At 35.1% G+C, this 16311-nt stretch overlaps 2 protein-coding genes across 2 annotated transcripts; both read left to right on the forward strand.

Annotated features, from left to right (window-relative positions):
• Window positions 1–1493: 1493 nt before the first annotated feature.
• LOC110684140 (ankyrin repeat-containing protein At5g02620-like) lies at window positions 1494–5056 on the forward strand. The gene is made up of 4 exons (XM_021860547.1): window positions 1494–2002; window positions 2238–2711; window positions 2824–3233; window positions 3822–5056. Exons 2-4 carry the CDS (start codon window positions 2390–2392, stop codon window positions 4695–4697), a joined length of 1608 nt encoding a protein of 535 aa, XP_021716239.1. The 5' UTR covers window positions 1494–2002; window positions 2238–2389; the 3' UTR covers window positions 4698–5056.
• A 496-nt stretch (window positions 5057–5552) lies between these two features.
• Window positions 5553–15702, forward strand: LOC110684141 (E3 UFM1-protein ligase 1 homolog). The gene is made up of 20 exons (XM_021860548.1): window positions 5553–5834; window positions 6504–6815; window positions 6931–7197; window positions 7317–7364; window positions 7715–7780; window positions 7867–7970; window positions 8245–8338; window positions 8421–8477; window positions 8725–9142; window positions 9222–9376; window positions 9554–9619; window positions 9715–9783; window positions 9882–9974; window positions 10092–10157; window positions 12875–12921; window positions 13077–13140; window positions 13997–14074; window positions 14170–14232; window positions 14798–14890; window positions 15319–15702. The coding sequence occupies exons 1-20, from the start codon at window positions 5661–5663 to the stop codon at window positions 15433–15435; spliced, it is 2451 nt and encodes an 816-aa protein (XP_021716240.1). The 5' UTR covers window positions 5553–5660; the 3' UTR covers window positions 15436–15702.
• Window positions 15703–16311: the final 609 nt, after the last annotated feature.

The following is a 16311-nucleotide window of genomic DNA, read 5'->3' on the forward strand; positions in this document are numbered from 1 at the left end:
TTTTAGCAGTCTGGTTCTAATTTTAAAATAAAATGAGGCCTTAATAAAAAAAATATGCAATAATAATAGTATATACAATATATCCACATTTTCTTGTGATTTAATATTGAGTTATACCTTCTTCACTTCCCCTTATAATAATTTATATTTCATGGATGATCTTTGCTGTTATTTTAGATGGCCAATAGTAAGCAGTCTACAAATAATAGGATATTGAATTGAACCATAATTATTATTTCCTCTTTCAATTTGTGTAAAGTTGTAAACTGATATAGTTGGTTATTATTGTAGAAAATATTGAAATTTGGTTGAAATTTTTTGGGGGTAAAATCTAACCATTTAATACACATTATTAAATTGAGAAAGACATGCTATCAATTATTTTTCAATTCCACTTGATATAATTTTAGGATTAAGAAAAAAATCCTTGAATTCATTTATTTGCATGAATTAAATCCTAGTGCAAATAAATAAGATGTCAAACATTTTCAACTTACTACATACCTGTTTTTTTTTTTTTTTTTTTTTTTTTTTTTTTTTTTTTTTTTTTTGTTTTCAAACATACATTATTCACATTTAATTGATGTACATTCATTATTTGTTGAAAAACATTTGACGCATACTCTTTTTAAAAAGAGATTGTGAAATATATTTATGAATTAAAAAAGAAGTCATCAATAAAGACAAATGCTATTTTTCTTTAAATACTCTACCAATAAGAAATTTGGAGCTCAGCCTTTTTCGCCTATTGGGTGCAACTAATTCACCCACAAATAATCAATATCTCTAATCATATGTATAAATTGAGTTGAATCTACTTTATATCTTTTTTCAAAAGAGCTTGTTACTTTATCGTCTTACACATCCAATAAGATAAGTAAAACGTAGTGTTTTATCTAATTTATAAAAGCAGTATCAACACATAACGTATTGGAGATCAAGGGAAAAGGGGACTAGTGGGGAGAATAGAGGTACATTAACAAGTTGTGAAAGAGATGTTTGAAGGTAAACAATGAATAGTGGAATGTTCTATTTGACACAAATTGAATAGTCACTCTTGCCTTCAAAGTTGTTTTATGCTAGACAAATGAATTGTCACTTGCCTTCAAAGTTGTTTTATGCTGTGTTCTATACTTCTATTTGTGCTTTATAATTGAATTAACATTTTTTTTAAGGGAAGAAGAAATAATTGAATTAACATGCCTATTATAAATCTAGCTATATTATTAATGAAATTTTGTACTCCAAATTAGTAATAAAATGACCATAATTCTTAGTGTTAGTTTCTTTAAATAATAATTTTACATCATCAATTTTAATTTATCTAAAAGATAATGCAAATACATCAAAATTAAAACCTAAAATTTTCCATGCAAAACCCACATAAAGAACCAACTTGTACTTGTCTAATTGTATTCAACTCTGTAAAATCAACCCTGTTCAATTGCCTTTCATTCATCATTTCCATTAGAGTATAACACATTACACATGTTCATAATACACAGATTAACGCGTGATTTTATTACAAGTTTTACATAAGCCCATAAGATACTTTTGTTTTATTATGTGGGTGGTGAAAACTAAACGAATATGTTGATCATGGGAATGTCAAATTACAGCGCGTGGTTGAGAGTTGAGACCCAACAAATTGCCCACCACCACTCCAGACACCCACACTGCTTCTTTTAGCATTTTGCTCCTATTCTCTCTCCTCTTTTCTCTCTCCAATTTTTATTTGCAATCTAAGCTTTACATAAAGAATTCATCTTTATTAATTTTTTATTTAAGTTTCTCTTCTAAATTTCCAGATTTTTTATACCCAAAAGTTAATAAAAGTTGCTTAACATGTGCCACAACATTTTTGATTGATTGTCTTCTTCCTTTTCTTAGCCCTGTAAATTCATCCCCTTAAAACTATATATTAAAATTTAAATATAAAGTATAAAAGGGTATGTTGTTTTAATGGAGGAGAGCCAAAGTAGCTGTTTTTCTTCGTGTTCAGGTGATTCTCTCTCTCTTTTTTTTTTCCTGCTTTTTTTGCATAATTTAATTTGATTTAATTATAACCCACTTTCAAACTTTAATGAACCAATAATTGAATTTAATATATACTGGTTTTTCATGGGCTTTTTAATGCATCCGTGGTTATTAAGGAATTTGCCTTCATCATAAATGCTAAAATGCAATACACTAATTCTCATGTTTGATTTATTTTTTTTTGTAAAATTATTTTACAGGTAAATACTAAATAATACAATACCCAGAATTTGATATTGGGAGTATGATTGAATAAATTTTGAAGGGTTTATTGATCTGGGGTTTTTTCAGCATGAATTTGTGAAAAAAAAAAATAAAAATTGGTATTTTCTGTGAAAAAAGTGATTGAAAAATGGAGGCAGGAAGCCCACCCCAGAAAAAGATGACAAAACAGTTGACTGGGAAAAGGGATGATACAAAACTTCATTCTGCAGCAAGAGCTGGTAATTTAGATGAAGTATTGGATATATTGAGTGGAATTGGAGAGGATGAACTGAAGGAATTGCTGATAAAACAGAATCAGGCAGGTGAAACAGCACTATATTCAGCTGCAGAATATGGGCAGATTGAAGTTATTAAAGAGTTGATCAAGTATTATGATCCTGTTGCTGCTAGCATCAAGGCTAAGAATGGATATGATGCATTTCATGTCGCGGCGAAACAAGGGGATTTGGGTATGTTTTTTACATCATTTTGCAAGATCAGTATCAGTGTAGAAATTGCAGGTTTAGTTTAGTAGTTGGAAAACATCAGTTTTTGACATTGTCTGTGATTAAATTGTGGCAGTGACACTCAAATTGCTAATGGAGACACACCCTGATCTGTCCATGACCTATGATACATCCAACACTACTGCTTTGCAGACTGCTGCAACACAAGGGCATATCGAGGTGGTGAATTTCCTGTTGGAGTCAGGGAGTGGCCTGGCAACCATTGCTCGGAGTAATGGTAAGACGGCTTTGCACGCTGCTGCGAGGAATGGGCATGTGGCTGTAGTGAAGGCTCTCTTGGAGAAGGAGCCTGCGATTACAACAAGGACCGATAAGAAGGGACAGACAGCACTTCACATGGCGGTGAAGGGTCAGAATCTTGAGATTGTGGAAGAGCTGATTAAGGCTGGTCCTGCTTTGATCAATATGACTGACAGTAAGGACAATACAGCATTGCATATAGCTACAAGAAAAGGCAGGTGTCAGGTGGGTTTACATCAATTTTTTTCCCCTACTTAGTTATATATATGTCTATTGCTGAAATGATTCATGGTGGACATTGCGGTTGGAGTTGTTTATAGAATATGATGATCGTTTTGGTAAATGAAACTTACTGTTAGGATAGTCACCAAGGTGGCAATGTGCATGACTTTTGAACTTTGATAAAGATTTCAAGAACTAGATGATGATAGCTCATAGCCCCTTGGCCTTTGGAGCCTTTACGGCTTTACTAAATATCACGAGTCACGTTATATGTAGATTACTACCATTTTTGTTTGTGTGCTGAATTGCGTCGTCTGGTATGGAAAATAGAACAGCAATCATGGGAGGTCTAGGAATTGATCTTGGGAAATTTAGTTGTTTTGATCTTACTTCATTGCTTCCCTTGTATTGTATGAATTATAGCCTGTTGATATAGATCCAGTGCTCTCTTATGACAGCATCTGATGATACTTCTTTAGAAACAAGTTTTTATATATGTAATCCATTGAGTGGATTGTGGATGTGCTGAAAGGAACTGCTTTGGTTCCATATACTGTGAAGTGAAGCTGATTAGTTCTTTCTATGTCACAGATTGTAACTAGATTATTAGCTGAAGACGGAACAGACACCACAGTTGTTAACAGGGCTGGTGAAACTGCCCTTGACACCGCCGAGAAAATGTCGCATCCACAGATTTCAGAAACCCTCCGGGTGCATGGGGTTCAGAGTGCCAAAGTTATCAAGCCTCAAGCAACCAGTAAAAATGCCCGTGAACTTAAGCAAACCGTGAGCGACATAAAACACGAAGTCCATCATCAGTTAGAGCACACTCGCCAAACAAGACGTCGTGTCCAAGGAATTGCAAAACGGATCAACAAGATGCACACTGAGGGCCTCAATAATGCCATCAACTCCACCACCGTGGTTGCTGTGCTCATAGCAACTGTTGCTTTTGCAGCCATATTTACTGTTCCAGGCCAATATGTTGATGACCCGAACAATATACCTCCGGGAAGTTCCCTTGGAGAAGCAAACATTGCACCAAATGCAGCATTTATAATCTTCTTTGTTTTTGACTCGATTGCCCTTTTCATCTCCCTTGCTGTTGTCGTGGTTCAAACCTCTGTAGTAGTTATAGAGAGCAAGGCGAAGAAGCAAATGATGGCAATCATTAACAAACTCATGTGGTTGGCATGCGTTCTCATCTCCGTGTCATTCTTGGCGCTGTCTTTTATTGTAGTAGGAACTAAAGAGAGGTGGCTTGCCATTGGGGTGACAATCATAGGAACAACAATCATGGTGACTACTTTGGGTACCATGTGTTATTGGGTGATTCAACATCGAATGGAGGCAAAGAGCCTTCGGAAATCCTCCCTAGAAAGCCGGTCAAGGTCTTGGTCTGTCTCAGCAATGTCTGATACAGAGATTTTAAATGCAGAAAAGTTCAAAAAAATGTATGCAATTTGAAGTCTCTAAAGCTGTATGTTGTATTCTCTCAAGTCACAGACTCACAGCAGCTCCAAAGCCTCACAGTTACTGATGCAGCATCACTATCCTATGTAAATTCTTCCGAGCTCGTCGATCATTTGTAAATTTATCACATTTTTCTGCATCAGTTTTTCAGCTGTTTATATCTATTATTAATCAAAATCACCACGGTGGTAAGTACTAAGTGGTGACAGATTATAGGGAGGGAAAAATAATAAGAGCTTTTTTTGTCCAAGTGTACCTAACTTACGTACAAAATCCTGAGGCCTTCTGTAATTTTGCTAATCTCCACTTTGAGTGTGGATATATAATCAATACTGTACTTTTATCACTTTTTATACCCTTCTTTCTCTTGTAATTTAGTGTTATTATAGGACAAGAAACAATGACGAAAACAAGGTAGCAGTACTAAACAAGAACATTACAACAACCAAGACGAGTTCATAAACGTTTTACACATTATAATTCATTTCAAATTCGATATATGGATTCTATGTATATACTTTACATATTAACAAAGCCTTTACACATACCCATGTCAAACACGAGTAATGCTAAAGACATGTCTAAGGAACATAGACTAATACTCCTTACAAGAAGTGGCCATATTTTGTAAATTATTGAAATACCGTCCTGTATTATGTTACATGTCTAAGGGTTACATATAAGAAGCTAAAAGTGGAAAGAATTAACAATAAATAGACGTTTATTAGACCAATTTATTCATGAATAGTCGATAAATTCTCAACTTAATACTAAAAAAGGAAAGATATAGCATTACCCATAAAACAATCCATCCCATTTTCAAATATAGTACTCCGTAATAAAATTCATAAACTTTGTTTTTGTTTTTAATCAAATCCTTAAACAGGTACTCCATAATAACTTTCATTAGAGCTAAATTGAAGAACTGAAGAAACTTCTTTCTCTCTCCTACAAACTATGGATGAAGAATTGTTGGAATTGCAGAAACAGTTCGAATTCGCACAACAAGCTAAATCAAGTATTCGATTATCAGATAGAAATGTCGTCGAATTGGTTCAGAAACTTCACGACCTTCAAATCATCGATTTTGATCTCCTCCACACTGTTTCCGGCAAAGAATACATCACTCCTGTAATCTCTCTCTTTCAATTTATCTTTTACAATTTCACATTTGATCGATTCATTGAATTTTATGTTTATTTAATTATCTCAATTTGGACTCAATTTTTGTTTATGTGATCGATTTCAGAGGTTTAGGGTTTTTGCAATTAAATTTGAATTCGATTGTTGATTTAGTTTATTAATTCAATTTGATGAGTTTTTGTTGTGGCAATTGAATAGAAATACTGCATAGCTGCTATTGAATTCTTAAGTTATGATTGTTGAATGTTTTTGCATGCTTATAAGTTTTGTGAATTTAATTCAACATCAACACTATGCCGATTCATCTTGATTGTTGTGCCGCATAATTCTACTTTAGGCGGCGTAAATGATAGGATTTTCTAGTTGATCCTTTAGTTAAGTATGCAATGATCATCTCCTACTTTAGAATGAATATAAAGCGTCGTAGACCTCGTTGTTGAATACTTGAATAAGTCAATTAAATTCTAATCATTACGATTAAAAATCTTAAAAATAGTGTACTTTTGGATATAAACTTGAAAATTTGACAGCATTGGGCTGGGCATACAATAGTTTTGCAACTTTTGAGTGGTTTTTATATAGTATGTTCTTGGTATGATTTATGTTTTGACAGTGGACTTGAATTTACGAAGTTATTATATAACTCTTATGCAACAGGAACAATTACGCTTGGAAATATGTTCTGAAGTAAAGAGGCTAGGGCGTGTTTCTTTGATTGATCTTACCGATAGTATTGGTGTTGATTTATATCATGTTGAGAGACAGGCTCAAGTTGTAGTGTCTGATGATCCTGAGCTTATGTTAATTCAAGGAGAAATTATTTCAAAATCTTATTGGGATACTATGGCTGAAGAAATTAATGAAAGACTTCAGGAATGCAGTCAGATTGCCGTGGCTGAGCTTGCTGCACAACTACAAGTGGGTTCTGAGCTGATATCATCAATGTTGGAGTCACGGCTTGGGACTTTGGTATGATGCTTTCTTGAAAGATGATGATCAACAAACAATTCCCCTCTTTTGAATTTTGCTGAGTTAAAATATTAATGTGGATTTCTGTTGCTTCACATCCATGTGTGGTATGTAGATTAAAGGTAGACTTGAAGGTGGGCAACTGTATACCCCTGCTTATGTTGCACGTGTAAATGCAATGGTTCGCGGTGCTGCAAGGGGTATAACAGTTCCAATGAATTTGTCAGCCTTGTGGAGCTCTTTGCAGCAGTTACTGCAGGGAATGGATGGTGCTACTGGTGTGGCTGTGGACAACTCATTTTTCCAGACATTGTTCAATGGGTTGCTGAAGGAAGTGGAAATCCTTGGTTCTCTTCGTGCTGGAGTTCATTGGACACCTGCTGTAGGGTCCCCTTTTTTTTTTTTTTTTTTTTTGTTGTTGTTGTTGTTGTTTTTGTTTCTTACCACTCTTTTAGGTAGATGAATAAAAGTTACACGTGGATTGACTTGCGATTTTACCAGGTCTTTGCTTCAGCTCAGAAGGAATTTGTGGATTCTTTCCTTTCACAGGTTTGAAGCTTACCTGAAATATTGTGCTACAAGCCTATATCCACCTCCTCTCTGTATATTTATATTGTGACATTAAGTGTGCAAGCTGTACCTGAAATTATTTTACCCTGTAGAAATTTTCCATACAAATGTGAATTACTTGCTCATCAAGTGTACTGGACTACTGGTTTACCATGTTTCCATGTGCCATATATAGTAATTTGCTACATATATTCATTGCGGTGTCCAGATCTTAATAGGAACAGGCTAGGTAGATTTTATGTAAAGGGCTTTCTCTCAAAGACATAATGAAGGAATGTTAGTTTTTTCCATGTGGTGAGTTCTCATGTTTCCTTTATATTTTATGGCAGAATTCCTTCATAAGCTATGACTCTCTTCAAAAATTAGGAATACCCCAGCCCATGCAGTACTTACAGGTAAACTGCTGCCCTTTTTTTCATCTGTTAATTATCCTAATTGTATTTTCCCCTTTTCTAACTGAAATTTAATGCCCTCAATATAGTCCAGGTATCCTGAAGGCATTCCTTTGGTAACTATGTTTATTCACCCCTCAATGATTGAGATGTTAGATGCAGCTATAGAGGATGCTGTTGAACGTAATAGCTGGTGAGTGTTTTTAGATTAGGTGGCTCTGTTTTGATTAGAATGTCAGTCATGTTTGTGTCAGTTAGAAACTCTATTGCATGACAACTAGATTGCTTGCTTGTTTCAGCCCTCAACTCTCATTGTAATTTTTCTTGGCTCCCGTATAATTTACTAAAATTACATGACATGTTAATTTTACCTTTGTAGTAGAGAACATGTATGGCTACTGTGTTAGTTCACTTGTATGCTATTGAACCTTTCTTTTTCCGTAGATCTGATCCGTGATGGATTTCAGGATTGATTCTCTTACAGTGCTGCCCTCTTTATGTGACTCACAAGATGCACATAAGATTTTGTCCTTGTGCCCATCTGTACAGTCTGCACTTAAGGTGACATCTCCGAGTCCATAAAAAAATACATTCATTTTATGGTATGTTTGCTTGTCCTAATATAAGTCATTCCTGGTCTCAGTCCAACAGAGCACTCATTGTGGGAGAGTCGTATGTCCTTAGCGATGGCTTTATAAAGGTACGGGATATGGATCCTCGAAAGTCGATCGGCTTTTCAACTCTTAGCCTGACCAAGACCTTAATATACGATGAGCATGTTTAAGGACTTGGTTAAATGTTTGGATCACGGATATTCTCCTATGTTTTTTTTTTTTTTTTTTTTTTTTTTTTTTTTTTTTTTTATCATTTACTACCTCTCTTACAAGATTAACTTATAATTTACTAATGAAATTGAATGCTTGCAAATTGTATGTTTTATTGTAAAGGATGTCTTCACTCGACTAGATAAAGAGATGCAAACCACCATTCCTATATCTACTGCTTCCAAAATAGATGATGAGAAACAACCAACCAAGGAAAGCAAGGGTGGGAATGACTCAGGTAGATTATCCGAGTTCAATGATGTCAGTACTGAGGGCGGAAATAGACCAGCCATGGATAGAGGTTCAAAGAAGAAGAAAGGAAAATCTTCAGGGAATCCTAGGAGTTCTGCCGCTGAAAGTGATCTAAATAAACAAGAACCTATTCCTTCGAAATCTAAGAGAAACCAGAGAAAAGGCAAGGATACTTCTGTTTTACATGTTTCAGAGTCAAAAAGATCAAAAGAGGATAGTGTTGGTGTTCCTTCAGAGGAGTGGATAATCAATAAAGTATTGGCATTGGTTCCTGAGTTTGAAGAGCAAGGTTGGTGAAATAATTATTTGTTCTACTTACTGTTATCATCTATTGTCTAGAGTTGTTACATTGTCTTCTTGTGATATAGATGTGGATGATCGTGAGACAATTCTTAAACCCCTGGCAAATCAATTGAGGCCTATGCTGGTCACTTCATGGAATGAAAGAAGAAGGGCAATGTTAGCTGAAAATTCAGATAGAATGAAACGTGTGCTTGATAACTTGCAAAAGAAGCTTGATGAGGTTTGTCTTCTTGTGTGACTGTGTCTTGCTATCTTGCTGTAATAGCATATCAATTCTCTTATCTATAACTAGGCTAGTGAATGGTGGCCAATCTGTTGAATCTAGGAGCTACTATGGCTTTTAGTATGTCTTGCATTTCCTCTTTCTTCCTATCTTATCTCTTTGTTTCTTGTCCAGTCTTATATGAATATGCAGATTTATGAAAAAGCGTTGGACTTGTTTGAAGATGACCAAGCAACATTTGTGAGAAACTTCTTTTCTGTTACACGTTACTTGGTAAATTATCACTTTTTCATTGGTGTTGGTGATTTATCTTTTCCCCTTTTACTTTGTTGCAGGTTGTATTACACAGACATTTGCTTAGAACTACTGGAGCCTCAATTGCTGACATGCTTTTATGTAACTTGGTACTGTTGTCGCAAGGCTGTCATCTTTAATGCTGTGGTAATTAATTTTTTTTAATAATTAATATTTTCATGTGAAGTAATGGCCTTTTGAAACTCAGGATGTCTACAACAAATTGAAGAATGGAATTCCAGTAGAAGAATCGCAAAATTCAGAGTCTGTGTCTCTCAGTTCTGGGGAAAGGACTTCCATTGTATGTATTTAAGTGGCTTCTGTTTTCTGTTTATGTAGGACTAACTTTTGGCACATATTGATTTAGACCAAAGGAGTTTGGGATTTAGTATGTGATCAAGTTCTTGTTTTATTTTAGGCAAAGAGTTTGCATGGTTCACTTTCAGTCAAGGCTGTCGCTTTGGTGGAGTCTTTGGAAGGAAAGGTTGATATACCCATCATTTACAAACTGATTTCTTGCTTCTTTTTCTTTCTTTCTGAAACATTTCCTGTGAAGATACTTTCTTCCCGTCTGCACTTGACTACTCTATGTGCTTTATGCATTGTGCTCTTCTTCTCTTTTTGATGAACAATATGTGTGTCCTAAATCTTGTGTTAAATTCATTATTCATTATTCTGTTGAAGTTGAAGTTAGTCTGTCACCCTGTATAGTTTTCATTTGCTTATTTTTGCTTACCGCATGCAATCTTGAAGACCTCTCCTGGACTTCTATATTGCTGCACCCTAGGTGTTTAGAAACTAGTACTACTAGAATATCTAGTTTAAAACTTTAAATTATAACCTGAAGCAAATAGGATCCCAAATGAGTCAACAATGACCACATTGCAAGGCTAATACTCCTTGGTGACAACCAGTAGCTGGGTAGCATCTTGAATGAATGTGCGCGCGCGCGTGTGCGCCTTAAAGTTTTGAGTTGCTGGAAATATGAATTCATGTAGCTCATGAAAGCCAATAAGTTCAAACAAGGCATATCAGACAAAAAAAAAAAATAAAAAAATCTAAGCCATGCCTTGAAGACTTGTTTAGTACATCAGTGATAGATTTGAAGATTATAAGGTTCTTAAGGTTGCCCAAGGACCACATTAGTTGAGTAGGCTTTGTATGCCACATTGTCACTGAACCCAAGCCACCCTATGAAAGACCATTTGGAATGTTTGTGATAGAGGAATGTTTCCATGGGTCAGCCAATGGACTATAGGATAAAAGCTAACATTTTTAACACCTAAAAACTAACTACGGCTTACCAGGGAAAAAGCCATTTGTCATACCAAGAGATATTTTTGGAGTATAGTCAAAATATGTAGATAAAAATTGTAGGTTAGTCTTCCAAGATCACTGAGTTGACTTTCAAGGTTGGCTGAAGTTGTTTGTACTTTGGACCACAATGCCTTGAAGGTTTTTATTCACACAAGTGCTAAGTGTTATGAAATAGGTGGTTTTGTGTTTGATTTGTGCAGAACAATAGCTAATGAAACTATAAAAGATGAAGATAAACAAAATACAAAAGGATTACTTGGTTCGGTAAATAAGACCTGGTCAATGGGTGGGTGATTTAGAGTTATTCTAATCTTCAATGGAGAACAAGAGGATTACAGGGGTTCTTTCTGATCTGGCTCAACCTAAATGACAACTCAAAGGTTCCTTTTATGACATAAGGAAACCCTAACAATACCCTTTGACAGTTCAAGCAAACTTTTCGACAAGAACTTTCACCTTTGATAGTTCTTCGTAAAACGCCATTAACTTTCTCATTTCTTATCTAAAATGGGCATATGATCAATCGTAGGAAAGCTACGAGATTAACTTTCACCTCCAACTTCATCCACTTTATAATCATTTGTACATTGAGAAATATGTGCTTTTGAATTCAGTTCATCGCAATTATTCATTGATTTTAAGGAACAAATAACACTGAGAATTAAATAGCTTAAGCATCATTTAAGCAGAACATAGGAAGAGGAAGATGATTTTTGTTAATAAGATGGGAATTACATCAAATGTGAACAATAATTCCACATTTGAGAGTGGAATCTCTCCCAATTTAGCTTACTAAGCTAAGCCAAATTACTCAATCAATGTTCCTGATGATATTCCCTTCCTAATCTTCTCTTATTTATGGTATTACTTCTCTAACTAACTCACTTACATTCCTCCTCAAGACTATGCTAAATTATATTGCACTACCTTATATGCCCTTCATATCAAATCATAACGTTGATCTCCTTGCCTCCTCCTAGAAGATTTGAGTATCTCAATAGGAGCTAGAGAGAATACTCGTTGATTCCCTAACACTTTTGAGTCAAATGCGTCCTTACTTTTAAGTGTAAGATTGAAGTGTTTTTCTTTGGTATCTAGGAGAAGGATAGCAACTGCAATATCAGAAGTATAATCAGTTGTAAATTAAATTTATATATGGAGGTGCAGGGATTACACTTAAGACTTGTGGAGTAAGATCATTGGGACTCGGAACCCAGGGAATTTTCCTTAAGTATAACCTTCTTGATGGTGCTTCAGGGCCCAAAATTGCCATTTTGGTCCTGTATTTATTTGGGCTCAAGATGGCAAATATTGAAGTGACCTCGCGATGCCTACTTGGAAGCTTAGGATATAGGTGACTTTCCTCCAATTCTTTTCTTCATCTTCCAATGGTGTCTTGATGGAGTCTTTTTTCTTTGTTTTATGGTGTTCACTAGGTTCAATAAGTGTAGGGGTCTTGATAGATTATTGGTCCCCAAGGACATTGGGTGATCCTAGGAGATTTCCTTCTCATTTTATCCCCCAACAGGTATTGCAGATGCGTATCTTGTCACAGCCTTCAAAATAAGCTTTTCTTGGTGTCATGTAGTCCCCAAGGACTTGAAAATTTACTGAAAGCCATGGTATATATGTTCAAAATTTCAAATTACTACCACTTTCTTTTACCAGCTTCTGATATGGTTCTCAAGCCTGACCCCAAGTCCAGCCTTATTCAGGATGCTATGTTGTTAAGCTTACTTTTGCCTTGGTTGACCTGTGTGCTATTTAATAGCGATTGATGTCTGCTTGTGGAACGTAATTTTATTGGGCAGAATAATAGTTCAGATGTATTTTTGTTCAGTTCTTTTCTTAATGAGTAATACTTTAAATTTCTGCATGTGACAGCAAGTGGATATATTCATGACTGCATTGGCAACATTGGTGGAAGAAAGGTAATTATGATCTCTACTACCCCTAGCTGATGCTTCCGGGCATTGAAGGTTTTTAGTCGTGTGTCAAATGCTGGGATAAATTTTGCATAGCAATATTTTGGTCCTTTGATATTGGTTTTGATAACTAACAATTTAGATGGATTTTGTTTCTTTAGTGGATTATTTTTGAAGAAGCTTGATAAGAAATTGGAAAAGGCACTATTGCATTCGTATCGCAAGGTATGTCTCTCCTGTTTTTGTTATTTCTTCTGTTCTGACCTGGGGTGCCTATCCCTCATATTACTTCTGTTATTGCATTCATATCACAACGTATCTGATGAGAGAATAATTTTATGGTGTACTTGTTATTGTTTGGGTCAAGTTTTGCGTTTATGAATGAAGGAAGATGATTAGATAGACAATAACTTTTTGTCGAATCTTGCTGACCTAGTATATATAGTTTTGACATGCAATATAAGTGCTTTTTAGTGCTCAGCAGTGGGAATGTGTTTTTTCTTACTGTGGATTATGTTTCATAGGTGGTAATTTACACAGGATAAACAATTGCACTACTGGATATGCCTATATGTTTTGAAAAGGTCAAGTTAGTAAAAGGCAATGCAGAACATTTAACTCATCTTATATTATATATTATATATTATATATCTTGGAATACTATCCTTCATATTTATGTGGTAAGAATATGGGATGTATGTGTTCATCATGGCTCTATGGAGATGTTTTGGAAAATGCATTTTGTATCATTAGTTGTGATGTCTACTCTTGCGCAGCACATAATTGATGGTCTGTATCGACCTATATTGGCTTGGTAAGATTAGCTCAATATACACCTTTTACTGTGGGTAGGGACAATGTGGGTGTGCTGAGTTCAAATCAAGTGTCCATGGCACTGGGGCTACCCCGTGGCATTGCAATGGTTAAACCTAATTTTTCTTAAAATAAAGTTATTATAGAACCTAGGTAATCAAATTACTTTAATTTTGAGTTAACCCTATGGTATATTAGAGAACATGTTTGACAATGGTTCAATTACTGATATATCCCCTGGAATTTGATTTTGTGTAATGTTATCCAGGATCTCACATCTCAAGTATCCATGGAAAATGACCCAGTTTTACTTCTACCAAAAGTCGTCTCTTTGCTTTATTTGAAGGTCTGTTGACACTGTGCAGTTAACATCTTATATTCCTTGCCACATGAAAATTCTGTTTGTTTTTCCCTGATGAGTTTGTTTTCATTTTGTCATAGATTCATAATAAAGCTCTTCAGGCTCCAGGAAGAGCCATGTCTACTGCTGTTTCTCGGTTGAAGGTAATGCGTACGTGGTTGCATTGTTGCTTCTATTATGTGAGATCTTAAATGCTAGGCTTTTATTCTGGATTTTCATTAAGGACTTGTGCCATACTCGGCATGAGATTCAAACATCAGATAAATCATCCTTGTCCAAACTGTGAAAATCTTAATTGCATCTTGTTATGTATAATTGCATTATTTAGAAATGTCTTGATGTAAAATATCTGTCATCTTGCTGCTTGTAAATGAACAGTTCACAGAATTTCGTTTACAATATGGTGTTATGGTGTTGAAGGGGGTGGAATTATGACACTTTTGTGGTTCTGTTATGGTCATATGTCTGTTATTCTGCATGTTTCTATGTCAAGAAGCAGTGTGTGCTCTCTGAATTCTTCTTCGTAAAGATTTTTTCCTTCTTTAATGGCCTTTCAAAGACTTTTGTTTGTACAACATACCTGTGAAGAAACCACAAAAATATGGTCATTTACTCTACTTTTATTTACCTTTGGGTTGAGACACTTTATCCAGAACACATTATGGTGACTGCTAGGGCATCTGAACAGTGTGTTTTGTCTTCTCTCAGGATAAGTTGGATGATTCGGCTTTCAAAACCTTAATGGACTATCATTCTGCAACGGTGACACTTTTAGCATTGTTGTCAGCATCTACAAATGATGTGAGTGACTATAATATGTTCAAGTTTGATTGCTGATTCTGTTATTAAATTTTGCCTTGCTTGTCATCTAGATTCTCAGGGATAATCATCTTGTTATCTTTTCTATTATTGAGGAACTAATGGCCCCACCAGGATTTTCATCAACAACAACATGCATATTTATTGTAGTGGCCTAAATTTTTTTTCTTTTTTCCTGAGAACATTGCCCCATGAAATTGGAACTTAGGGGTGGGTTGTGTTCTGAGACATGAATTTGGTGTTGATCTTGTCATGAAATAGTGCTCCCCTCATACCAATGTTAATGGGTTGATACAAATTTGCCAATCTTTTTAAATAGATGCCTGAGTTTTTTGTTTTTTTTTCTTTTCTTTCCATTGATGTAATTTCTCTTACATTTAGCCAACTCACTTACTCACTTAATATATCAGGAAGACGACTGTGCATCAGACAGGATTGCAACCAAGAAGGAGCTTCTGGAGAGCCTGATGCCAATGCTGAAAAGTTTAGTTTTGGGAAGTACCCAACCTCAGGTTGCTGCTAGCTGATCACTCTGACTTACATGGTCATTTTAAGAATCAGATTGGAAAGACGGGTTTATTACAAATACTTGCCCAGTAGCAAAAGCCAAAGAAAAATTACTACCTAATTACCACAGCACATTGCAAATATTCTTTAGCATTGTATCAATCATGCAGCTTTTAGGGTATTTAGCAAATATTGTACATTAGTATCTACTCTTTAGTTATAAACTGTTGACTTTGAAGCTTTTAGATTAATATCCTTGCTAATAAAGTGGATTTTTTTTATTTTTATTTTTTACTTTTATTTTTAAATAACTAGCATCAACGTTGCCTTTGTAACTTTACCCTCTAGTTAAATTGAAAATTAGAACTTAGGCGTTTGTTCTGAGACATGAACTTAGTGTTGATCTTATCATGTTTCAGCAGTACTAAACTACTAATACATTGGGAACCGGTTTAAATTGAAAAATGGACAGTATTCAGTTCAAATTTAATCAATCAATTAGGTTTCCAAATTGAAAGTTTTAATTTTTAAACTTTGTTCTGATTCAGTCCAATACCCCTTTAAAATTGGCTTTACAGCAGATCATATACAAAACATGATACGGAGTAAGAGTTTATGAGGCTACTCAATTCATCAATTAACAAATCAGTCTACTTTGTTACAACTTCTTTCATTATTTATTTTTTAAAAATTAAACCTTCTTCCACCACCATGCCACCAGCATCACAGCCACCCTAAACCTATCAGAACTACCACATTTCTTTGTTATCCTGCCGATCTACTCATTTCGTGTTGTCCTCTTCTTCTTCCTTTCTCAACAATAATAGCCTCAATCCCTAAAAAGACACTGGCAAAGAGTGTAAAGTAGGATCATACTACTGATTTAGGATCAACAT

The sequence above is a fragment of the Chenopodium quinoa genome, unplaced genomic scaffold (genome assembly GCF_001683475.1).
Source record: "Chenopodium quinoa cultivar QQ74 unplaced genomic scaffold, ASM168347v1, whole genome shotgun sequence".
Taxonomy (NCBI): Eukaryota; Viridiplantae; Streptophyta; class Magnoliopsida; order Caryophyllales; family Amaranthaceae; genus Chenopodium; species Chenopodium quinoa.